The sequence below is a fragment of the Labrus bergylta genome, chromosome 5 (assembly GCF_963930695.1).
Source record: "Labrus bergylta chromosome 5, fLabBer1.1, whole genome shotgun sequence".
Classification (NCBI taxonomy): Eukaryota; Metazoa; Chordata; class Actinopteri; order Labriformes; family Labridae; genus Labrus; species Labrus bergylta.
This window is the reverse complement of record NC_089199.1, coordinates 12,890,040-12,916,410: the sequence shown is the minus strand read 5'-3', so window position 1 is coordinate 12,916,410 and position 26,371 is coordinate 12,890,040. Positions and strand designations below refer to the sequence as shown.

The 26,371-nt window shown below is 40.4% G+C and overlaps 1 protein-coding gene across 8 annotated transcripts in view; it reads left to right on the top strand.

Moving 5' to 3' along the window:
- Nucleotides 1-890: 890 nt before the first annotated feature.
- Nucleotides 891-26,371, top strand: part of erc2 (ELKS/RAB6-interacting/CAST family member 2) — a 35,233-nt gene continuing 9,752 nt past the window's right edge. Inside the window, exons 1-12 of one of the 8 annotated variants that reach the window (XM_065954840.1) lie at nt 891-1,138; nt 5,827-6,639; nt 15,065-15,088; nt 16,090-16,518; nt 16,767-16,841; nt 19,391-19,546; nt 20,540-20,707; nt 21,230-21,397; nt 22,318-22,455; nt 23,369-23,509; nt 23,645-23,785; nt 25,392-25,427. In XM_065954840.1, the coding sequence (XP_065810912.1) occupies nt 5,962-6,639; nt 15,065-15,088; nt 16,090-16,518; nt 16,767-16,841; nt 19,391-19,546; nt 20,540-20,707; nt 21,230-21,397; nt 22,318-22,455; nt 23,369-23,509; nt 23,645-23,785; nt 25,392-25,427 (2,154 nt within the window). In that variant the 5' untranslated portion in view covers nt 891-1,138; nt 5,827-5,961. The remainder of the gene's footprint in view (nt 1,139-5,826; nt 6,640-15,064; nt 15,089-16,089; nt 16,519-16,766; nt 16,842-19,390; nt 19,547-20,539; nt 20,708-21,229; nt 21,398-22,317; nt 22,456-23,368; nt 23,510-23,644; nt 23,786-25,391; nt 25,428-26,371) is intronic. The other 7 variants (XM_065954843.1, XM_065954845.1, XM_065954841.1 and 4 more) reach the window with 7 other exon arrangements.

Below are 26,371 nucleotides of genomic sequence, written 5' to 3'. Positions count from 1 at the left end.
ACAAAATTGGGCAAATATGAATTCCAAAAGTATGAATCACAGGATTTTTTGGATGAGGATACATTTGACAGTGTTATGCCTGTCTGGTTATTCAGCTGTATTTATATGAGCGTATTATATAGACATTATAATGAAGTACAGAGAGGCCAAGACTGCACACAAAACAGCATGTTACTTGTGAATTAGAGCAATAAGAAATGTAAATAAAAGATGGTGAAAATGTCCATTAAGGGTTTATACAGGCAGGTGGACTTTCATGTCTGACAAACCTATTTGCCTATATCAAGTCCTCTGGCCATATAGCTTCATATTTATCAGACATGAGAGTTATAATGATCTTGCCATCTAATTGGGCTCTTCGTGTGCTACAAGTGTTTAATCTTCCCTTATGCACTAAGTTAATTTCTGTTCCATCTGTTCATAAAATAAGAATTAACTGGATCAGATGTGTAAGAAAAATGAAGAAGCAAGCAATGAGCCAAGAAGCTGAAAAAACATGTGCTGTATGGCCCAGAGTGCAGTCTGCCAGGCGTGCACATCTCTCCTCCCTCGCTGGTGTTCTCATACTTACTTACTCATACTCCCGTCCCTTTAATATCTAACCATAGCTTTTATGGAAACAGCTTCATGAGGCAGCGTGGGAGGAAGTGCCGCCTGAGAGTCTTGACTAAGGGCAAAGAAAACACCCAGCACCTGGCTCAACCCACAGGTTTGACTAGTGATCCAAGTCACTCATATAATTGAGAATAGACCCACCTATTCTAAAATGTGCTGTAACCTACATCAAATTATTTCCGGCTAACAGTAGAACCTCCACCACTGAGATAATTAAAGAGGGAAAAAAAACAAAAACGTGAGCTCGATTTAAAAACTAACTTGAAGTGCACATGATTCCCATTCAGCATCAAGAGGATGTGAGATTCAGCCGCATCTCTTCCGCCCATCCCCTCCTGCCAGCTGCCGCTGTCAGTAGCCGGGCTGTAGTGGTGATGCTGCTCCCTGGTGTGTAGAGGAGGAGAGAGAGCGTGTCCGCTGCCCAATGACAGCGCAGGTTGCTGAGAGACGCTGCTGGGGTGAATGGAGGCGACAAGATGCCGTCTAGATTGGCGAAGAAAGAAAGGAATTAACATCGATCAAGGTACATTTATGTCTTTTATTTGGGTCCCAGTCCATCCGCGTTTCATCAGTGATGATAAACGGAATACGTGAAGTGTCCTTTCGTTTTTTTTTGTTTTTTTTTAGCGTTTCGTGAGCGACCTGGCGGAAAAGGCACGGGCTGTGAGCGTTTGAACAAATCCCTTCTCGTGGTCGGTGATTGCATGGACACAGCCAGTCAATGATGATTCGATACCGGCGGATTTGTATTTTTAAACCAGTATTAAAATGATAAGAGCAGCGGGGTATTTGAAAATCCAGGTTGCAAGCTGGCTTCCTCACGGCGGGTAAGCCCAATATTTCATTGGTGCTCGACGGACACCACGCTGGAGCCATCGAAAATGAAGGCCCAATGAGCTGTCAATTGCACGGTCGTGCTTTCAATGCTGCATCAAATGTTACTCAGCTTGCACATCTAACGACAGACATCAATAATTCACATTTGAATAGAAAACCTCTGTGTATAATTAAGACTTGTCGAAGAGGTTTTACATGCGTTTTTCATTTTACGCCGGCAAGCCATTTCAAAGAGGGACAATCACTGAGCTTCGGCTCGGAGTTGACGGTAGAACAGACTATGTGCACATTTACATTTTCTCATCCAATCAGCCAACCATTGAATTCAGTGGGAAGCATGGGGGCGTTAGACCCTCTATTAGAATACGTGATGAGGAAGCTGCATGTGTGTTTGCACAAGCAGCTCTGTACCGTGCTGAATGGGTTGGCACTTCTTTTTCTACAGAGGATATTCTCTATTATCAAAGGCTATTTATAGAAAAATGGCCCTCTAGTCCTACCCTAGACATGCGCTCTGACCTCAAAAGCACGTTCTCACTGTCAAAGATCCATGCTTTTAAGTCTTATACAATTAGTTCCAGGAGGAATACAATGCATGGACGCTTGCTTTCAAAATGTCATGTTGGCCTCATGGAAATCAGCCTCAGCGTCCCCACAGATAAACTCAGCAACGCCTGTGGTGAAATCTTTACAACATCTGTATCATCTGCACAGTTAACGCACCACTGCTCTCACTGAGCATCTCTTTAGTAGCCTGGTCTGGTATTTGATGACAGGTTTTCAAGTCCTTAATAACTGTAATGCTCAAGTTAAACCTGAGCATTAAGGACATCTGGTCAGATATGAATTCAAGTGACAGCAAGGCCATAAGCTGCAAAAATGGCATTAAATAATTTAATCGGGAGAAACTACTGCAGTCTACTGTGTCCTTGTTTATTGAATCAGGCTCAAGTGTATTCTTAAGCATCCTTTGTAAAGTGAACTGTAGAGTAAGGAAGGGGAGACGGAGTACGATTGGCCTTCTCAGCTGGCATCTCCTCTGGTGCTTCCATCATATCATTTTTCTGCTAGCATGATCCTCACATGAAATTGCATTTTGGTCATTTCCCCCCGCCCATGCAGTTCACTGAAAAATGTGCTTTAGATCTGTGTGGGTGAAATCTGTTCATGTACAGAAGAATTCTGCTTTAAAACAGGGTTAGAAGAAGAAAACGATCACAGTGGTATCTGGAGGGAAGCCGGCTCATGGGTGTTTTCTCAAGACGATTGGACAACTTTTGTCTCAGATGTCCACATTAAAAGTGCTGCAATCTTTCGTCAATTAACTGATTAGTAGATCTACAATAAATTAGCTCAGAACAATTTGGAAGATTGCATGATCGTTAACGTTTTCTGTTAAACAATTTAACTTTAAAGCAATTTATTTGCTTCAGTGTCTGAAATGAACGAACCTTCATATGCTACTGTTCTCTGTATTATAACACTAGTACACTGAATAACTTTGGGTTTCCATAACTTAAGACAAAAGAAAATTATTTCAAAATGTGAAGCGAGCCATTTTAAGTAAGTGTTCTTTACTTGATAAAAAGACAATAATGTTACAGTTCTACAATCTTCTTTGATCAATTACCATGTTTATCAGTTTATCTCAGTCTTTTAACACCAGGCTGTTAATCTGTCAACCCTACGAGTATATTAGAGTGTATGATATAGGATTAACAGAAAAACAACACTTTATATAAAGTAAATAACAAAACAATGTGGAGACTGTCAGAGACAAGCGCTCAGTGTGTTTAATTCGTCAGGGGAAGTGTGTTTTTGTCTTTAGCAGTGTCTGTGTTGACATTGGTCCTCATCACAGTGCCATGTTCCTCTGTTCTGCCCATGTCATGATTTTGTCCCGTAACTATTTCTGGATTTATTAAATAGCGTACATTGAGGGTTGGCAGGAAACACAACATGTGAGGGAGAGGACAGGCAACAAGGATCCCCAGCTGGGATCAAAGCGGGGAAGTTTTAGTCAAATGGCACTCATCCCAGATCACTGGCCCACCAGCACAGTTGGCATCATTTTTGTAAATTTGAAACTCCCCACATCACATAGTTTTCCTTTTATTAAAAATTACAAAAGTGAAATGACGAAGTGAATCATAGCTAAAGCTGAGTACCATTTAGTAGGACTCATCAGCGTTAATAAGGAGTCTGACAAACACAATTTATAGACATCCATTTCAGGGAAACATAATGCTACTTAAAGAGGTACAAAGAGGCCAGAGAGTCACTGCCTGATTCACTGTTTCGACAGAACATCCCAAATTAATGCAGACATCTGCCAGACACAGAAAAACGTACTATTACAAGTAGATCCTGACAAACACTGACTCAATGATGCTTTTCCAATATGTTTGGCTTCACACTTCAGACCACAGCACATCCCCTCTGAGTTGAAACATTTTCAGTTTAAGCAACATGAGGATATTATGAGGCTCAGTAGACTGGATGCACAGGTGGTCAATTATAATTTTTGTTGTTGCTTTGTCTGCAGTGTTCTATGCTGTTTTTATTTGATTTAAAAAAAAAAAACTAACTAGACTGGACAGACTTGCTGTAGCAAGCTGACCACTAAAGATAAGAACTACAGTGATTATTGTTGCATACGTTTGTTTGAATTCAGTTTTCAATTTTACCTCTCAGAGGTACTGACAAAGAAAGGAGAGTTATTTTACACACTACAGAGTGTCTACAGCATGTACACACATGCTCTCTGTAGACTTTTGGACTAGTTCTTGTAGATTTGTTTGCAGTTTTATATTTGCAAATTCCCATATCTAGGCAAAGTTTGCTTTATATAACTAAAAACATATGATTGTATGCTGTCTGAACCCCTCTGCCAGACTGCAAAGATTGTCGCTGGCCGAATTCCCACAAACATGATGCTTCACTGGGTGCAGCTGAGGGTTCATGTCATCAAAAATCTAACTTGATTTCATCCAACGAAGAGACCTGTTGACACACTGTGCTGTGCCATGAGATCTCATTTCATGTCATCTGTGCCCCAAAAAGTAAAAAAAAAAAAAAAAAATAGATGTATCATTATAAATGTAGCCTTGAAGCTGTAATGTCACATTGACACTGTTGAATAAAATACCACATACCACAAAATTTCCCTTAACCTTTTGGAAACTTTTTGCTAGCTTTACTTCAGACCACAGATGTCCTTTATCTCTGTTAGCTCAGGCATTGTCGCCATAGCAACTGAGGCTAAGCAGCAAGTGTCACCAGAGGAGAGAAAGTCTTAAAGTTCACTTCGATGAAAGAGTGTAATTTTTTTTGGCTGAGGTTATTCATTACAGCCTGTGACATCACAGCCTGTGTGTGTCTTTGTCGTCAACTCTTTAACACTTTTCTGTACTTTACCTTTTTTCCACAATGTAATAATGCCACAGCCATTATATGCCATCTCCAGCTTTAATATATCACAGACTGTGATTTATTAAGGCTGAAATAGCTAAACTATTATTTTATAACTCTATATTATTTTTAACATTAAAAAACAAGTATTCCATATCATTTTTTCCTTGTTAGCCTGCAGGATGTGCTGTATATTATAATATTTCCATAAAAAGGATGTGATATTTTATAATTTTTCCATTTAATTCAGTTTCCGACACTTATGATAGTAATAAAAAGGTTGCTTTTTTAAATATTTTTTTTTATTTGATCTCTACAGACTTTGTGAAAAGAACTGATCGAGTAGGTAGCAAAACAGGGTGGCATCATATTTAACCATTCATTTTGTCTTCACAGCTTTTCTGGATGCATAGTCTTTTAAATTATATAGCCTGCCTTTTGCATGTGATCAAATTTGGTAAACAAAACACCTGCATTTTCACATCTTACTAAGTTGCAGGATTTCCTCTTGATACAAAACGATTGACAACCATCTACCAGGTTTTTTCAAGATAAACATGTTTTGTCCTGTCATTTTAGTTGAGTCACTATTTAGCCGATGCACTGTGAGGTTGTACAGCCATTCTGACTTTCCCGCATCTTTTTGCAACAGTAATGAGATGTAGACAAATGTTGACCAGTGGGAAATCCAGGATGATGCTGGGAAATTCCTGCAGGCCATTTGAAATAGGAGCCAAGCACAATGTGACAGTTTGCTGCTGATGTTATAACTAATAGAGTCCTTAAGCTAAGTGAACTATTTATTCCTCCCTTTGAAACATCTTGAAGGCCAGCTCTGTTTGTTTTTAACTATTCTGTCTCTTGTGGGACTTTAAATTTGATAAGAATACACTTTTCTTTTTGTGCCTTTCATGTGACAAAGTTGTTCTTCATCTAACAGGTGTTTCTCTCCTGTTTCCTCAGATCTGACTTTGATGTGCACAACCTTTTAAAGCATGAAATAAATCACCCATGTACGGTTCAGAGAGTCAGAGCAGCCTCATTTCAGCGCCCTCCCGTTAAGGACCCTCTGGTGGCTCCACCGCTGACTCACAGGACATGTACGGCAGTGCCAGAGCTGTAGGCCATATAGAGAGCAGCCCCGCACGGTCCCCGCGCCTGCCAAGGTCCCCCAGATTGGGCCATCGGAGGGCCAACAGCGGGGGTGGGGGCGGTGCGGGGGGCAAGACGCTCTCCATGGAGAACATCCAGTCCCTCAACGCTGCTTACGCCACCTCAGGTCCCATGTACCTGAGTGACCATGAGGGCGTGGGCTCCACTGCCACCTACCCAAAAGGCACTATGACTCTGGGTCGCGCCACCAGCCGGGCCATGTATGGGGGGCGCGTCACAGCCATGGGGAGCAGTCCCAACATTGCTTCAGTGGGGCTGCCTCACCATGCTGACCTGCTGTCTTACAGTGACCTGGGCTCCCTCTCCATGCTGCACCACCATCACCACCACCAGGGGGTGCCCTCTGCCCTGCTGAGGCAGGCGGTGCGGGGCAGTGGGGGGGAGCTGCTGGAGATGCAGGCCCAGCTCAGGGACACGCAGAGGGAGAATGATTTGCTGCGCAGAGAGCTTGACCTGAAGGACAGTAAGTTGGGGTCTTCCACCAACAGCATCAAGAGCTTCTGGAGCCCTGAACTGAAGAAAGAGAGAATCATGAGGAAAGAGGAGGCCGCCCGCACTTCCATCCTGAAGGAGCAGATGAGAGTCACTCATGAGGAGAACCAGGTGGGAGCATTCTTTCTCTTATCTTTAATCCACTCTTTGCTGCAATGAGTTTCACTTGATGCTAGTCCTTTTTCTTTCCGTCTTCTTTTTTTGTCAGCATTTCTTTCTCTGCTGTGGACCGCTGTCACCCTCAGTCCAATAATTGCATTCATGTGTTTTAAGTACATGAGGAAACCTTTCTGGAAAGAGTTCTTAGCAAACATTAATATTTAACACACACTCTCCTTCAAGGTGCTCCAGCACAGCATCAATGTCAGAGAGAGCACTCGAGCCACAGGAAATACAAAACCTTTCAATCTGCTTGTCTATAATCTGCTTTTTGAAATCTGAGCTAATATGAGCTTTGTGCCTCATATGAAACCCTCTTACTGTCAATGGAAGCCTATACTTTCAGTTTGTAACTTCTGTTTGCATCCTCGCCACAAAATCTTTACATTTTGATTTCTTTTCAAGTGTTTTATCAGACTGGCCCCTTGAGTTTGAGATGTCAGGAGATTTTCTTTTTTGCTTGCTTCAGTGTGGGGGTGTAGTCATGGCCCTGTTCAATCAGTTACTGACAACAGTAGGCACAAGGCCCAGAGACAGATGTCAAGGCTACTGAAACACTTTCTGTTTCTGTCTTCCCTATCCCACAGTCTTTCCCTTACACACTGTGACTTTGATCATCTCTCGCTGTCTACCTTTGTTCATCTGACCCTCCCTGTCTTCAAATATAAATACCCAGTCAGTCATTTTCCGACAAAATCTAGAAAAATGTCAATTTGAAATTACTCGTTTTTTTTATTCATCAAATCTCTCCATCTACAGAGTAGCAAAAATCTATTTCAACTATGGAAATATTCCAGATATAAAATGGCCCATCTTCACTGTGGACCAATTTAATATGGAACCATGGTCTTCATGCCTCCAGTACTGATATGTTTCTTGGATATGTTAAGCCAAAATTTCATTGCTGTATGTTGTCAAAAGTTTTGATAATTAGATTCTTTCTGTACATGGTTTAAAAGTATACAATCTCCATTATTATATTGATCATTAGTACCAAAAAAACGACTGATCCCAAGTCACATTTTTAACCAAAAGCTGCTGTGAGTGAAAAGAGGGAGTACTGTCTAAATTGCACGAATACATTGGCAACATTTCAATATTGAAATGTCACCAACTTATTTGTGAAATTTCAACAATATGCAGGAGTTTACCGCTAATGTTTGGTAATTAAAACAAGAAATGGCCAAATATTTGGTGCCTAGGACTTTTATTTTTGTTGTTGGGGATCCAAACAGGCATTGATGTTTGATTTCTGCTGGAATCATATTTGACTTCATGATCTGAAATTGTGACTAAATTAGCTTACTTTTGGATATGTTGTGTGCTTTATATAACTCGTATTTAGGTTGTATCTAAAGGGAACAAACACTGAGGAAGATGTATAAAAGGTCAGAGTGTTTTCTTTTACTGGCTTCTTCTGTGGCATGATGCAGCAAATTGCACACCGCCTCACGAATCGTAAAAGGTTGAATTTTGCTAGCTGATAGCGCTCTTTTTTTTCCCTGTGTGTCTGCGTTTCTGTCAGTCCACTTGAGTGATACTGTCGACCACAGAGCGGCCAGTGGGCCATCCATTACTCACAGTGGCAGAGACTGTCTCTCCAACCTTCAGAGTCATCGCAGGACACCATTAGCATGATGACCCTTAGATGCGACCTGCCTGTCTGCGTTTGTGTATAATGATTAGCATTAGCAATTTGTCTGGAGTTTAAATGGTTTTCATGCTTTTATCTAAAGAAAGGGCTCCCACGCTGCTAAAGGACTGGTCGTCTCTGTGTAACAACTGAAGGGTCTTTACCTGCTGGTGGTTCCCAATGGGGAATGAGAGATGTTTTATAATGTTTCAATGTCAATGTGCAGGACATGGGAGGAGAATGTTCCTCAGACAGGGCCAAAGCCATTCATCATTTTTCTTATTCCTTATGTTCAGTGTGATTAAAAAACTCAGTGTGAATCCTTGTGTGTATTTTTAGTTCCGTTTCACACCTAGAAGCTGAATTTGTCTAGAAGAATATAAAAGCTGTACAGTGTGGGCCTTCATGCCTTTGTGCTCGATACAAAGACAGGCTTTTTTTATCCTCAACCTAGTCCATCAGTGTTCGCTCTCACTCTGTGCTGCATATATTAATATCCCTCCTGGTAGGGTTCATTAATGAAGCATGAGTGCTAATAAAAGGCAGATGTGCCGTGCTCTTATAATTGATCGTTTTTATCTTGATTTCTGGGCTGTGAGGCATTCTTATGATAGTGTATGCTTACAGTGGGAAAGCTTCAGAGCTTGACTGAGGAGAGAATTGCCTCATTAATATTGAAGTGATTTCAGACCAATCATTACATCTGTCTTGTAGCATTGTTTACAATGACTACAGGTGCTTCAGTCCTCAATTAGCTTGAGCAAATGTTATACATTATTTATTTTGTGAACTGGGAATTTGTGCCTTTTTGTATCACATCAAAGGAAGAGATACATTGGCCTAAGTTTGTCTTTCTTTGTTTTGTAGAGCAAAGAATCAACTGAAATACCAACAAGAGCAGGCAGAGTTTTAATAAAGACGGTCAAAGGCCATGACTTGAGGAAATTATTAGTCCAAGACTCTATGTGGTACATCTGTAATTTACTTTGCAGCTGGCTCAGGCTGTAACAAAAGTGAACCATGCGACTTAAATCCAGCAGAATATTTTGTCGTGCTGAAGCTGGACGAGAGCTGCTCGAGGGAAGTGTGTGAGCTAGAGCGTACCATATCTGTCTGAGTCATGACCACTGCTGCTCAGCCAGCCAGTCAGCCCAAATCAATGCAATCCCCAAAATGGAGGCCTGGCTTTCCATATGACAAAGCTCTGTTCGTGCATGTACATAACCTGTATTTACTGTGAGTTGCAGATTGCTAGGTGTCCCTGAGAATTTCAAGTGTGAACATGTGAACAAATGTGCGTGCTTGCAGACATTTGTATGCACGTTCACATAGGTTATTTATTTATCTGTGTTCCCCTTTGGTCTGTGATGTGTACTTTAAGTAAACAAGGGTGTTTGCAATTTTTTGATGACAGCTTTATTCTTCTCTTTGTAGTTGTGCCAGCTGCAGATGTGTGTGCAGAGGCTTAGTCATGACCACCAGACTGCATTTAATGTGAGAGAAAGAGAGATGTAGAGTCACAACTGTTTTCAGGTATGATATGCATATTTGGTGTTGCAGCAGGTGAGCACACTACAGCAGACATTAATGCATCATGTTCAGTTTGTAGAGACTAGCCTGTAGCTGTATCATATGCATAACAAGCAAAGGTGTTGATATGTTCCCCTAATGTCATAAAACAGTAAGCTCACCTTGGACCCGGGAAGTATCATATGAACAGTGTAAAAAAAGCACATGCATTCTTCCTTTGGTAACCTCCCCCTCAGCTGAGGACATAAGATGGCTGCTGCTTCCTCCAGAGGACAGGAAGGTGATGAGAGGAGGTTTCTCTCCCTCTCCTCAGTTCATCTTAACAGGATGAGATGCCGAAAAGCGAGGGAGGCATTTACTTAGCACGAGGCTTGAAAGATTAAGGTGGGAGCAGAGGATGAGGGAACAAAGTAAAGGGGATAAAGACATGTTACAGTCTGCTCGTGTCTTTTCTACACTGAAGATAAGATCAGAGCCTACAGGGCAGGAGGAGGTAGTTTGGTAGGTTTCATGTCCAAATGACCATTTTTTATATAATTCAATGGAAAAAAAATGACCATATTGAGAAAACTGTAAGATTAATATGTCTTGCAAAAGCATCCTCAGAAGAAGAGTAAAGCTTAAACACATTTGTGTATTATGTACCTGTACAGTACAGTGTTTTCCCTAGGTTTACAGCATTGGGGGGGTGGGGACAAGCTGACATGCCGACACGGCGACACGACGACACAAACACTTGGTGTTCATGTGTTACTTTTAATGACAGCTGTCCTTTTCTATCGGAAAGGTATCCTTAAATGACTTCTTTTGCCTGATTTCCGACTCTATCCACTATCCTATCCCTACAATAAAGGCACAAAAAGCACAAAAATAAATCTTTACTTGACCTTCAAGGGGCCGCCCCCCCCCAATATAATGGTAGGGGAAACACTGCAGTATATCTCAGCTTAACTTCCTATACATTTATGTAGATAGCTAATGAAAGGTATTATTGTTCATCTGCTCTCAAAGTTTAAGCTCTCAGTGACTCTCGAAAATAATACTCACATTTACATGACCCTAAACAGGGGGAAAATGGCTGAAAATCACCTCAAACATCATTAAAATAATCAATTATATGAGTTTGTTTATTTGTTGTTGTTTTGAAAGGCATTCATTTGGTGGCATTGCTGTAAATGATGCTCAGTGAATGGGTTATTGATTGCTTACATTGGTAGACTGGTTGTCTGGTTTTCATACGAAATCACTGTGAAATTATAACTTCACCTCATACTTAGTCAGAAAGAAAATGCGTGAAGAAGGGAAAGATTCAATACACAACATCAAACCACATGGATGTGGTTCATTAACAGACGTCAGAACCTAACATATGTTATGGGTGTGTACGCTGTATTTCCTCTTACAGCTGTGATCTATACAGACATATATATCTTGATATCCCAGTAATAAATGGTAATGAAGAAAATGTAAATATTGATGAAAAAAGTTAATGACCTTGGACACAACCTACAATGACTTGAAACAGAATGAACTGAAGACATGCTCTTGATTGACTGTTAACTTTTAATTAACCCACATTTCAGAAGAGTGCTTCATCAACTCAGCACTCCAATGACATCCTTTCAGCACACGACAAGATAAATGTGGAAAGTACCATAAAAAGCTGCCTTTTTTTTTCTTTTCTTCCTGGGGCTGTATTACCCACAATGCATCTGCCATCAGATTTGTTCAGGGATTCTGGCATGTTACGCTAGTGGCTAATACTGTATAGTCACTCAGTTGAGCCTCATAATTCAGAGATGTGGAGCGTTCTAGTACCCCCAGAATTCTTAGCGCAGCCTCCCCTGGAGACACACACGTGTAAAGGCTAAAGAAGTTTCCCTATGGCACATTAAAAGACAGATGCACAAATAGTATATGCACATGCAAAGTGCATTGTGGTCTGTGTTTGATATTCATAGTTTCATTATTAGTAACATCAGTGTAACTCAAAGGATGTAGGGCCATCTTTTAGAAACCCAATACTGTGAAATAAGAAACTATATGTGTGTAATTTAATACCAAGTCAAAGAGACTTTAAATATTTTAGTACTTAAAAATATTTTTTAAAGACAATATAACAGTGTTCAGATTCACTATTGAACTCCTGTGTCCCCACTCTCAGATTCCTGCATTTAGACAGCTTTTACATCCCTTTTAGCTGAGCATAGACGATTAAATACCAGGTTTGCTGCCATGGCCGTGGGCGTGATTCTATATTGTCAGCCATCACGACATACAACACAGAGATTAGATATGCAGTGAGCTTAGGCTGCTCTGACTCACTGCTGTTGAGCTGTCCATCTGTCATATAAAAACACCCACTGTCTCTAAATACACACACATATATATACCACACATATACGGCAGCTGCTGGCGCCTTTCCCACCTGGTAGAAAAAAATCGTTAACAAAACTGGATGTGACCTGGACGTGACAGCCTTGAATGTCAATCTGTGTACAGTCAGTGTTAAGTCCAGGTAAAGGATCAGCTGTTAACATATCCGACGAGCCAACATGTTGTTAGCCTTGTTAGCTTGACTGTTAGTGAGGGTGTCACTCAGTAAAACACTAATGCTGGCTGAAATATCATCGAAACTAAAGGATCACTTGCTATAGAATTTGTACAGAATAATCTAGAACCTGAGACGATGAAATCTGCTTTTCTCTAAAGTGCTCTAAAATCGGGTCAAAATGTTTAATAGAACTCTTTCACATTTCTGTCATCCGCTGCTACTATGTGTGTTGTGCATATTAGAAATACTAACATAAGTAGCATTTTGAGAATAATAGACAATATACCTACTGTACTTAGTATATTAGCATGCTGAAAGCACATATGCATCTAAGTAGCGTAGCTACTACCTCCCATTGCAACTAGTATGTTGATAATAAGTAAAGTTAACTTCCCATTTAAAAACATGATTTTGACTGATGATTTTTTGACCTGCATTTGAGCAGATATAAGGGCTTGGCATTTTTGAGGTAGATTTTAGGGGAACACAGAATGTGAGTCTTTGACTCTTGTAGCTTTCAGAAGGGTTTTATGTTTCTGCATGAAAGGATTTCTGACAGGCAGTTACCCCCGGATGCCCCGGTGTCAGTTAGACAGAGGAGGGACACAGTAGCTCAACATCAGGCCTTGACTCAGGGAAAATTCTTGAACTTATTTTATAGGACATAAAGAGAAAGAGAAGCCTTTTCTTTGTCTGTCAAAGCACTTCATAAACATATGTTTTTAAAGGGGCTATATAAATGATTATTACTGTTATTATTACAAACTTAAGGCAGGTTGACCACAACAGCAACATCTGCTAAACCACAACTGACTCACAGGAAGTGGTCCTGTCCTGCTTTAAGTATTGAGGGGATTAAGGAGAAACTGCCATAGTCATTCTAACCCACCGTGCAAATATGCAAATGGGCTCACTGGAGAGTTTCCTGTAGTTAAGATCCAAGTCAGTAGGTTATTGATCAGGACAAAACAAGGAAGTACTGATAAGGAACGGAGAGGGAGTAAAGTCAGGTGAGGATACGTGGAGGGAGAGGAAAAGGTTTCTGTTTAGTGTTTGAAAACTGCTCTGTATGACATATTATATGGATCTGATACAAGTGGGGTTCAGCAGGTCAAGATTTAAAGGAACCTTTTCTCAAAGAAAACCAGCCTTTTGATTGGTTAGGTCTGATAACAGTTGTGTTTCATGTAATTGTTGTTAAGAAGATGTTCTTTAAAATATGTTTTTCCCTTTGTAGCAAATGATCATTTTAAAAATAAAAATGCGGATTATTCCACGTGAGATAGAAACAGTTTGACTTAAACTTGTTTAGAAATACAAATCTTTTCATGTTTAAAGAATGTTCAGATCCTTTGTCTTTTATTAAGTGGCAACAATGTGTATAATGGCATGTAAAAAAACATGCATGTTACATTTCAGTTGTGTCAGTTCTTCAGTGCAAGAAGAAATAGCACTGACACGAGCCAAAAGCACTGATGGTGGTGGGAGCGGTCCTGCAGTCAGCTGAAAAATCATCAGCTTCTTCCTGTAATACAAACAGTGCCACCTGGTGGCTGGGAGAGCACATGCTTTATATGCTACCAATTTCCTTGTTGTCTTTACTGAGGTAAGGAGCCAATGTAAAAAGAGGAATGATGTGGAAGTATTTCAACTTTAATATATCTCATTTGATTATTTTTTTGATTATTATTACACAGAGAATACTCTGTCTTTTATCCTGCTGTAATTATGGTGTCATTAAATCACAGCTGCAGATACTGACTGTTTTAAATTATAACAATAATGAGTATAATGAGTAAGTTTTATTCTAAAGTAAAATCAGGAAAGTTTCGCTCTAGACAAAAGGCCATAGTGTAAGGACCTTACCCGTTTTTTAAAGTACCAAATGGTCAAAGCTATAGCAAGGCAAAAAGGCCATGAAAACCTGAAAAGTAACCAGCATAATTGTAATGTCTTTTTTTAACATATTTGGAAGGCAGTGCAAATAAGCTAAAATAGGATTGATGATTGATCACAGTTCCTTGTTTAGGGATTGATCATGTTTTTGGAAATAATGACCAGGGAGGTCGGTCTGTCCAACAGGAAGCTGTGAGTGATCATATTAAAGGCTGTGCTTAGGAGAACAAGGCAGTGATATCGTCAGCAAACATCCTCATTGGTAACCCAGAGCAGGGAAATCTTAGTGCCTTTAGACCAGAAAGATAATAGTCTTTAAAAAAAATTATATTCCAGTGAATAAAGAAATTGCATTGTTGTTTTTCTGTTTTAGATCAACTATTTCTTGATGATTGGTCTACTGCAGACTCAAAGACAGTCATAGGCAAGGAAACTTGTAAAAACAGCCAGACCCATTTCTTTACTTTAGAAACAAAAAACAATGAGTGGTTGGAATCATTTTCAGTCATTTTGAACCATATATCTCTTTCCAGAAAGGTCACCTCAATGGGTCACATGTTGTCTGTTGGCATATTGTGAATAATATGATATTCTGACTGACGGCTGAAGGCAGATAACAACCCAGCTGGACAGACTGATTGTTGCCTCCTATTTTAAATTTTTTGGCTGGTGTGTGTTGACCATCCGTCTCTGTTGCATCATGCTCTGATGCTCTGTTTTTACCATACATTTGTTTTTCTGTTCATTCTGCCCATGCTCTGCAGCTGCTGGAGTCAAGGAGAACTAAGGTTTGTCCCTATGTTTGCACCACATGTTGTGTGCACAACATAGAGTCACCTGCAGTGTGGTGTGTTTTTCAGACACCTGGCAATCCCTTTGCACCATTACAACCTCCTCTCCTATGAACCTTTAAAAGAAATGAACATTTCCAGCAGTTAAGCCTGCATCCTTTTCTTGTGAAACCTCATATCTTCCCCTACAAATACTGTAAAACTATAAAGAGTGATAGGGTTGTTCAGTGGTGTGAATCCAAAAGTGTCTGGTGCTCCATCCCCCTGTAGTACAACAAACCCTGAAAGCCTAGTCTGCCTGTCATGTGGATCTTATTTCAGTTTAAGAATCTGTTTCCCCTCCTCCTTCTCCTGATTGGGTCACTTTCTGGGTGTAGATTGATTGCATTCTTGAAATATCTGCTGGAAGAAAATTTAAACAGTGGCAACCCAAATTCTTGGTCAATCTTTGACAGAAACTTAGCTCTAAGGTTGTTCCCCCAACACGGAACCAACACACCTACATACAATCAGATATTGAATCTAATAGTGTCTGTTAATGTTTGATTTAATTCTTGACACAAACAAACACCTGACATGTTGCTGGCCTATCAGGCTGAATGTCAGAGACCGAAGGCCCTTGGTTCACTGCAGTAAAGTATCAGGATGATCTCCAGCTTTAATAAGCTGTATAACAACTGCACATATTTTTCAGCTCACCAATAATAAATGCCGGAGTGAATTTTCCGATCTTTGATATATTTTAAAACATCTTACAGCTTTGTTTCTTGTTCCAGAAAAAAGAGAAGTGAGAATGTGTTCGACAGAATAAGTAGTTTACAGTCTGTTTGCCTCTAAAAAGAGGAAAGTGATATGCCCTCATGTTTGACCTGCATTTTTCTACAGACGCGTTGGGGAAAGTATTTCACAAGTATTGCATTGTTATCATCAAACACTTCTTACTGTTTTGTTCAATTTCAATAACTGTTCAGTCTGTCTATTCATGTGTCATGTATCAGCATCTCCAGATGACCATCCAGGCTCTGCAAGATGAGCTGCGGACACAGCGAGACCTGAACCACCTGCTGCAGCAGGAGAGCGGTAACCGCTCTGCCTCTGACCACTTTACCACCATTGAGCTGACAGAGGAGAACTTCCGTCGGCTGCAGGCCGAGCATGACAGACAGGCCAAGGAGCTGTTCCTGCTCAGAAAGACGCTGGAGGAGATGGAGCTGAGGATCGAGACCCAGAAGCAGACGCTGGGTGCCAGGGACGAGTCCATCAAGAAGCTGCTGGAGATGCTGCAGAGCAAAGGGCTTACCTCTGGCAGAGTGTCGGAGGAGGAGGAACAGGAGAGAGCGAGGCGCATTGCTGAGGCAGAGGCTCAGCTTGGACACCTGGAGGTCATCCTGGATCAGAAGGAGAAGGAGAACATCCATCTGCGAGAGGTAACTTTAACCAGTCATGTTAATATGGATATGTTGGATTCACTGTTTAAGACTTACACATGACTGTCTTCTTATTTGTCATCACTAGAGGGCACTGCTGAGTATGAAATGATCTGCTGCCTTTATTTGATCATATAAATAATTTACGTATGTGACAAGCTTAAGATGCATTACTCTGTATTTTTATTGAATGAAGATTGCTATAGGTTACGTTTTACTGATGCAAAATGCTGTTTTTTTTCTGAAAGGAACTGCACAGAAGAAATCAGCTACATCAGGATCCAGGCAAAACCAAGGCCCTGCAGACCATCATAGAGATGAAAGTAAGAACCTCACTCACAACACAAAGCTTTAGGAATCCGCATGCAGCTTTCATCACAAGTCAAATTACCCACGTATTATTCCTCAAAGTCACGCCTCATGGAGTAAATAAGGGGGCAGCTTTATCCAGCTTCAGTTGTTTTTTTTCATTATATTTGATGAAGTTTCCTCTTGCTATGACTGTATACTAAAAAAAACAAGTTTAATCATGGACAGTCTGCTATGATGGTAAAATACTGATGTCTTATTCATGTGTGTTCAGGTCACAGGTTACTCCACCACTCGCATGCCTGTCTAAACAGGCCTGTGACCTGTGTGTGTTCTACTGAATCTATTGTTGTCATTGTTATCATGAGCAGCTGGGTCAATAATAAACACAATGACACATCTCTTTATCTCCCCTGGCACAGAAACACAAACACACACACACACACACACACACACACACTCAAAGAAGTTGTGTAAACATCAACAAGAATCAATATTACTGTTCATGTTTCAGCCTACTTAGCGTGCCAGTCATGACAAGTGGCATTTCACTTTTTTAATGACAAGAAATAACATGTTTTATTTCAGAAATCAAATATTCAACATTAGAGTCTGTGTGCCAGCATCACAGACTGCACTTCTATCATGTCAGCTTAGTTTTGAGCACATTAGCATTGTTTTTAGCGTGCTAATTATCATTGAAAGTCTCCACATAGGCTACTGTATGTCTGGCTGATTTATAACTAAACGTTTGAAAGGTATAAACATGTATATACTGTAATTGATAGTTGAGGTAGGTTTGTCATACATAACTGTCATCTTAGTTATTCATAATTTACATCGACTAGTTGAGTTGAATATCTTCAGTGAAGCACTTGGACAAGCAGAATACAACAAGAATACGTATGTAATGTGTTATGTAACTTTACAGCTTCAGGTGAAATTATAGGGACATTAAAATATTTCTGCAAAAAAGGTCATATAAAGATAAAAAAGGAAAGATACTCTCAGATTGCATTTTCAGAGACCCCACCCATCACCAGTTTAGCTGGCTGAATCTCAAGAACCATTCTTTAAAACCCTGCAGCAGTTACGTGCAAGCATGCTTGTTTAGACGTCACTTTCGATCAACACATGTTGAACCACTGAACTGTAAAACATGTGTTGTAACACTGTACACACACCAACATCCTTACTGCAGAGGCATGACATCACTTCCTCAAAATAAATCATGACATCATCGTTGAGCTGACACAGCCCCTCTCACTCGGCTTGATCTGCACTGTGCAGGCCTTAGCCTTGGCTGCACGGCACAGTCATGTGACTTCTGTGCTCTGGGATCCTGTTGATTTGCATACAGAGCTACCTCCTCCTACTCTGTCTCTCGCTTCTCCTCCTCTTCTGTCCTGTGTCGGCAGACTCTGCATCTCTCCCCGCTGCTCTCTCCCTCTGCTGTGTTGATGCTGCTGCTGATGGAAGCACGAATAATCCCCCCTCCCTCCCACCTTCTCCTCCACACTCACCAGAGACAGTGCACAGTATATAGCCAGCCTGCTGCTGCTGCTGCCATGGAAACAGGTGTGGTTGTTTATGACAGTGAGAGGCCAGTATGCAAGAAGATTGATGGAAATAGAGACACACAGAGGCAGGGGAAAAGAGATAAAGAGCAAGATTTACTGACCAGGTCGATGATTATATGTGGATGGAATAAAATCTCCCTCCATTGAAGGTACGATGTCTTATATCTATTTCAGCGATGTTAGTTCATTGATGTTCGTCTCATAACACCCGCTCTGAAGTGAGATGCAACTGCACGGTGAAGTGCATGTACATGTGCAGCGCTCATGTGTTGATGTTAACACCTTACATCCTTCTTTGATGGTCATTCCTCATTTTGATACATTACCCACATTCCCTTGAGGTGGTCTTTGACTGACCCAGCTGACGGCCACAAGTTCACAAGTTCAGAGCCACTAGGAGGGGAGAATGAGAGACACAAAAAGAGAGAAAGTGGGAGGAACAAGGTTGCTCCATGCTCTACTGGAGAGGTAGATGGACCATGTCTAATCTTAAAGACGTTGTATTATTTATTTAAAAAGCCGTGAAGCTAAAGCTGCACTCACAGTCGCAGTTCAGGGACTGGATTCTGCATTGATCTGCAAGCAACAACGCCAAAAACAACGTCTAGTTACTTTTCCTGCCTTCCCCTCTGCACGTTCCTCTCCGGTCCGGGCTGATCTCTCCTAGCTGGATGTGTGCTCAATATTTCCACATGGTGATTAATCCTCTGAGCCGCCGCCAGGAGCTGGGTAGACGCTTCTGATTTCACCGACAGATACTGCAGCTGCTCTCAGCCTCTACACAGAGATCTACCAGACTCTCTTCTTCTTTCTATAGCTCTCTCTTTCTGGTTATCTGTCTGTCTTTTAGCCTTGTTTTTATCAGTCTTTCAATCTGTCTGCTAGGACCCTAGTCTCTACTTCAGGGTTGATTTGCAGCATGCAACTTGTAGGCATGCCAGCCGAGGTTTTGAGGTGTGTCTCCTCTGCATGTTTGTGTGTAGGACACCAAAATTGCCTCTCTGGAGCGCAACATTCGGGATCTGGAGGATGAGATCCAAATGCTGAAGGCGAATGGATTACTGAACACAGAGGACAGAGAGGAAGAAATCAAACAGATGGAGGTCTACAAGAACCACTCTAAGTTTATGAAGACCAAGGTAGATACCGTCCGCTCCGTGCATGCTTCTGTAGAAATAAGGGTCATGTGAAAACATGGCTTACTGTAAATACACAAAAGACTGCACAGATAGACCTGTTCTGAGGTGAGACCGCTAAATTAAGATGCGTGTCGCTTAAATTAGCTGCATTAACATTTAGTTTCATCAGCAAAGTGTACTACTGGCAACAATCCAAGAGGTGCTTTCCTCTCAGAGGAGCTTAGAGTCAAGAATTGCAAAAAAAAAAGGCAAAATCAGCAAGTGCATGTTACAGAATGATAAAATACTGAACTTTTTGTCCTTAATCTTTAACAAAAGGGATTATCTTTCTAATTCTGATGGCAAGAGACAGTTAAAAAACTTTTTTTTTTAAATTCTTAAGCCCAAAAATTCAAAGTATCACTTTACCTGCTTCATTTTTTAGATCAGTCAGTGTTTTGATCAGCCCACACTGCAGGATGAATCGTGTTTTCAGCTGCTAGGTGTCAGTCGATCTAGCTTCCCTGTCAAGACACTAGCAAACAGAAGCTACACTAAAATCTGTAACCGTGTCTCAGTATGTATCTGCCACTCTCTGGCTATGTGTCCTCCAAGAGCTTTGACACTGTGTTTACTTCCTGCTCCTTATATTAGTCAACCAGGCACCGACCAGCTACAGTTTTGTTTTTTCTATTTATAGACCTCTTTTCATCAATCATGTATGGAGATGATGTATAATATATGACAAATGCAGGGGAGTCAGTCCCAAATGCATATTTAATGAGAGAAAAGTGTGTTGATGAAAATAGTACAAACCCTGTGCTGACTCGCTCGCTGTCTCTATCAGGCAACCATATGTATACACACACACACACACACACACACACACACACACACACACACACACACACACACACACACACACACACACACACACACACACACACACACACGGTAAACGTCATAATGCTGATGTAACTGGTTGTTCTTGTTGTGCGTTTCATATGCATGCAGATTGACCAGCTAAAGCAGGAGCTGTCCAAAAAGGAGTCAGAACTGCTGGCTCTGCAGACAAAACTAGAAACCCTCAACAACCAGAACTCCGACTGCAAACAGCACATCGAGGTGCTCAAAGAGTCTCTCACTGCCAAAGAACAACGTGCTGCCATTCTGCAAACAGAGGTGATGAAAAGCCCTTCATTTGTTTGTACACACACGGTAAATCAACCCAACAATACCATGCCGCACAAGGATTTTCATGAGCCAAAGCTGGGCAAATATGAGAGCTTCCCTAGGCCTGAAGCTTATTACTGTAACTTATACAAGCTCTTTATTTACTTTTGGACTTAAAACGAACTGAGCTGTGGCTCCAAAGAAACAGTTCCACACTACTATCATGGTGCCTCTAATACACATCAAATACACTGAAAGCTAGACTGATGAATAAACAACTGGGGAGGTATTACACAAAATCTGATGCACTCATCGTAGATCATCAGAAACTGCTTAATATTTGCTTACCTCCCATGTATATACAAATATATATATTTTACAGTTTCATGGACACTGAACGACTATAACCAATGGAAAGGTGTTGACATTATTGGGATTTCACTAACTTATTTAAAGTGAAACCAGCCTTTCTTTTACTTGCTCGAGTATTTAGACTTCCTCTCAGGTGATTTGGGCTGTTTTGTGCTTCAGGTTGATGCTCTGCGTCTGCGTCTGGAGGAGAAGGAGTCCTTTCTGAACAAGAAAACCAAGCAGCTGCAGGACCTGACAGAAGAGAAGGGCACTCTCGCTGGAGAAATAAGGGACATGAAGGACATGCTGGAGGTCAAAGAAAGGAAGATCAACGTCCTGCAGAAGAAGGTGAGAATGACTTGACCAGCTTAAGGAAGCTTGAAGGCAATTTATCGTCAGAAAGAGGGGATTCAAAACGAGACACGTTTCTTTGAAAAAGTATAAAGCATTTCCAAGGTGTTACGTATCTGTTTACTGTACTTATCAATGAACTATGGTAAGAAGATCGAGGTCTGAGTAAATACGCTCCTGATGTAATATGAAATTAGAAATAAACAACACGGAATGGTGCGAGTTGTTCAGTCAGATTCAGATGTCCTGGACTAAAACAGCCACTGTGTGAAAATAGAAAGCCGAGCGGTTACTGTCTCCATTAAGAGTAAGAGTCTGTGTCGCTCTCAGAGGGAAAGTGTCCATAGAAAGACAAGCAAGAAGATATTTCTGCCTCACTGGCTCCTGTGTATGTGTGTGTGCTATAAATACTCTCATGAGTGTTACTCCCTCTCTCACCCTGAGCCACTCACCCTTTCTCATTGCTTTTTTTCCCATCACACCTCCTCTCCAACATCACTCCACTTTTATCTCTTTTTGTCATCTCTCGTGACTACTACATCTTTGTATTCCTCAGATGTGGTTATTTGCTTGAGTTTCTCTGTTGTGTGCTAAATCAGGGCACGTGTTTGACTGTCTCATGGAGGTTTCATACACAATTTCTCTCTGCTCACAGTTGACAGCTTTATTTTTGTTGAATTCTATTCAGATTTTTAAACTCTTCTTTAAAGTCTGCCAGTTTGGTTGTGTTTCTTCCTGGAAAGGAAAGGGCTCAGCACATTTCAAACTTTTAACATGACAGTGTCTGCTGAGGGAATTAAACTTCAAAGACTTTAGTAATCTCCAAGTCCAGCTGTAACACCAACTTCAAATTCTGCTTTGGTTTTGAGATCATACAATGTACCTCTGTTTCTGTGTGTCTCCTCCTTCCCTGTCAGATTGAGAACCTGCAGGAGCAGCTGCGGGACAAAGACAAGCAGCTGGGAAACCTGAAGGACAGGGTCAAGTCTCTGCAGACCGACTCCAGTAACACAGACACTGCCCTGGCCACCCTGGAGGAGGCGCTGTCAGAGAAGGTATGCAGCAGCACTGAAGTATAAGGATATAAACGTGAATGTGAATGGATTCAAAGTCACAAAATCCCAGTGCCCATCCCACTGACATAACTCAGGTTTGAAGAGTTCAGGGTCTGAGTTCATCAGAAGTGTTGTACATTAAGAAAAAGTTCAACATTTTTTGAAATCCAGGTTTTTGCTTTATGAGCGACTTTAAATGAAGTTGGCAGGCTTTAAAGTGTCTTTATGAGACTGCCAAAGGGACGTGACAATCATCAGTATTTGCCAGTCTTTGAATTTGAATGGACTCCCACTGCTTTCTCTCTCGCAGCAGTTTTGTGTTCAAAATATGACTGATCATCTGTAGTTTTAAAGCTAAGCTACTATTGATCATTAACAAAGATGGTATTGTTTCAAAGTATCGAAATATTCAGGTATAACATTTTATGACAACCTTAGCTAGCATATGATAACCTTAGTTAGCGAGCTGCTGCTGTTTGTTTCTTACTTGAGGTCATCATGTACAGACATGACGGGTATCAATCTTCTTGTCTTACTCTCACCAAGAAAGGTGATCAGTGCACATCCGTAAGGCTTCTTGTAATCAAAGGTCAAAGTCAAAACATTTCAGTCTTACTCTTTGGCCTGCTTGCAGACTAATGCTTGATGTTGTTATTTTGTGTCATTCACAAGATTTTGGAATTGAGAATGAGCAAAGGTTAACTTTTGTTTTGAATTTATTGATCTTTTCTGTCCCTAATTGACCTTTTCAGAATTAATTAATCAATCATTTTTACAAAACAATTCACACAGTGTTTCTCTTGTCCTTCGCTGTTAGTTGCTTAATAAATTGGTCTTATTGCGAACATATTACCAACATATTTGGAGCATTTTTGAGTGATATTCTTTTAATTCTGTCGTTTGTGTGTGTTAGGAGAGGATTATTGAGCGTTTAAAGGACCAAAGAGAGAGGGAAGACAGAGAACGTCTAGAAGAAGTGGACTCGTATAAAAAGGAAAACAAGGATCTGAAGGAGAAGGTCAACAGCCTGCAGATAGAGTTAACTGATAAAGAGGTGAGTAAGTATGCAGGGAGCATAGGTAGTAAGAGAGGTGTGTCTATATGATTGCATATTATTAAACAGATGTGCCTTTATGGTTCTCTACGGCCTTTCTGTAACATTGAAACCCCATGTTTTGACCACCTGCAGTCGAGTCTCATCGATTTGAAGGAACATGCTTCATCTCTGGCGTCTTCTGGCCTGAAGAAAGATTCGAAGCTGAAGTCGCTGGAGATCGCCATCGAGCAGAAAAAAGAGGAGTGTAGTAAGTTGGAGACGCAGTTGCAGAAGGTAAGTGTGAGTCATATAAATACAGACTAATGTATGAATCTGAATTTTGTAAAACAGATTACTCGTTCTGGAGACTAATCCCAGATCCAAAGGGCCTTGAATATTTGTTTGGTTTTCAAAATGTTTTGTCAAATGTTTTGTATTTTGTCTTTAATTTATGTTGTGAATGGAGCTGCTGTGAGGCAAGTCAAAAACTTTGACAAATCAGTTTCAATCAATCAATCAATCAATCAATCAATCAATCAATCAATCAATCAATCAATCAATCAATCAATCAAGAGTTACTTGATTAAAAATTCTTAATTAATTTTTTTAAATACAGACATTTTCTTTATTTTACAGTCAGCACATCTGAGCAAGTGCACAAAAACATCAATCATGAAGGCATGATGTTTACATCCTATAAGTATTTTGGACACAGCAGTTATTTAACACTATGCAGATAAGTTTCTCTCCACATTCATCCTCAGCTGTGTTACATTCTGACTCAAAGTTCTGTCTTTAAGTGTTGTTGCAGTTAAAATGGAGTAATAGCGGCAATCTCAGCTGTGGGCAAACCCCTCCACAGTTCATACAAGCTAACATGTGACACCACAGCAAATGTTTGAACAAATAACAGTAGTTGGTTGATGTAGTTTTTCTCCAGCATCTCCGATTAATTTTGTGGTCATGTTTTTTTTTTTGCCAGTCCATGTTTTCAAGGTGATTCATTAACTCCCTGTCTTTGATTCTTTAGGATTTTACATGAAATGAATCATTTATATTTATGAGGAAAAGAATAAATATGGGTGATGAGTTTCAAACAGATAATTGTGAGAGGTTCAGGACAATAGTGACCTATTCTTGTAGTGAAACACAGTTTTCTTCTGTTTAATGTTTTGACTTTGGCTGAACTGTGGAGAGCGTCTTTGCTCTAGAAGGCTGTAGAAGTATTCCTCATTAACTGCACTGAACTGTAGCTAAAAAGCTTAAGCTGAGTGCCCACACGTAAGAAAGGAATTAACTCACCCACACTTGAATGGAGACTATTAGGTAGTGACAGACTCCATCGTTTCTTTGTTGTTGTTCTGAGAGAAAAAAGAGTTGAGCTAAAAGCTGAGTTCGTGTTATTTCCAGCTCATACATGAAGACTTTAATTAACTGCCATCTTTCATGAAACTTACTCAGTTTTTAAAAAATGTAACTACTCTTATTATCAATATTATCTTGACAGATCCACAAAAGTCAGTCTCTCTTGTATGAAAGCACAGTTAATTAAGAAAATGGGTACATTCATTCTTTTTTTCTCCTGTAAAAAGCTGCATTGCTTTGTTAAGCTCCTGCAGGGAGTAGCCTCTTCATTAAATACCCTCCTCCATGATCCACAAGCTCTCCTTTTGTTTGTTCCTCTGCATTTGTACATCATGTAATGTCTTTAACCTGTACCAACATGTGCTGTACTGAGACTATGTTGCTGTCGAACATGTGTTGTAACATGTCTGATCCTGCTGTTCTCTCCTCTGGCTCAAACTAAATCCTAATACTTACTCTCCTGGGTTCCCCCCCCCCCTCCATCCTGACCCCCTCGACCTGACTCCCCTCCTCAACTCGTCCGTTTGCAATGTAGCAAGCTGAGCAGCTTTTCAGTCACATGAACAATCCTGTAAGTCCCACTCCTGAGCGCTCTGAGGCACATATTGAAAGCATGAGGACACTGAGTACTTCTGTAAAAAATGCTAGATGGTGATCATGCCAGCCCCCCCCCCCCCCCCCCCCCCCCAAGAAAAGGTTCTGCTTTCACCCACCAACCCGCCAAGATGCATGCTGGTCATCGCACTGTACTGATATAATGAGCTTTAAAGTGCACTCAGAGGCATTCTGCAACTGTTTGTGTTTGTGACACGTGGTGACACTGGCGCTACATACAAAGTTTTTAAGTTCACCTTATCAGCTCTTTGGAATTGTTCACTGTAAATATTTATTTGTAAGTTTAACTGTGGCTCTCTGGTTGCTTTTTCTATGATAGTTTGTTTGATCACACTTACAATTTAGAAAAGAAGCTTTTCACACTAACATCCTAAATGTATGGAAAGGTATACTGTACATCCCAGAGCATCTACCCATGTTTGTCATGCAGGACCATGAGAAATGTTGCTAAAAGTCTGGCTTTTAAAGGTCGAATTGCATCAAGTCTCAGTCTAATTTCTTCATATCCTATGAAAACTTGAAAAAAAAGTAAATATGAAAAAGTATGAGGATACATATATTTTTTAATGTTTTTAAGGAATCATAGCCTTTATATTTTCTTAATCTCCATGTGTAGCATCACATTTTTTAATCTGATAACAAACACATGTATCTTTCATATCAGTCATTTATATCTTTATATATGATTTTTATTTTTAAGAAGCTTCATAAAATTGTATGTAAAGCATTATTCTTTCATGGTCATGGATTTTTTTTATGATACTTTTTTTAACAACAGCAACATTTCCTTGTATCAGATGACAAATCAATACATAAAGCAGTATTCTATTACCATTAAAATAGACTCGTACCAAAGCCATCAAAAAGTGAAGGTCATACAACCCTCATAACCATCAGAAC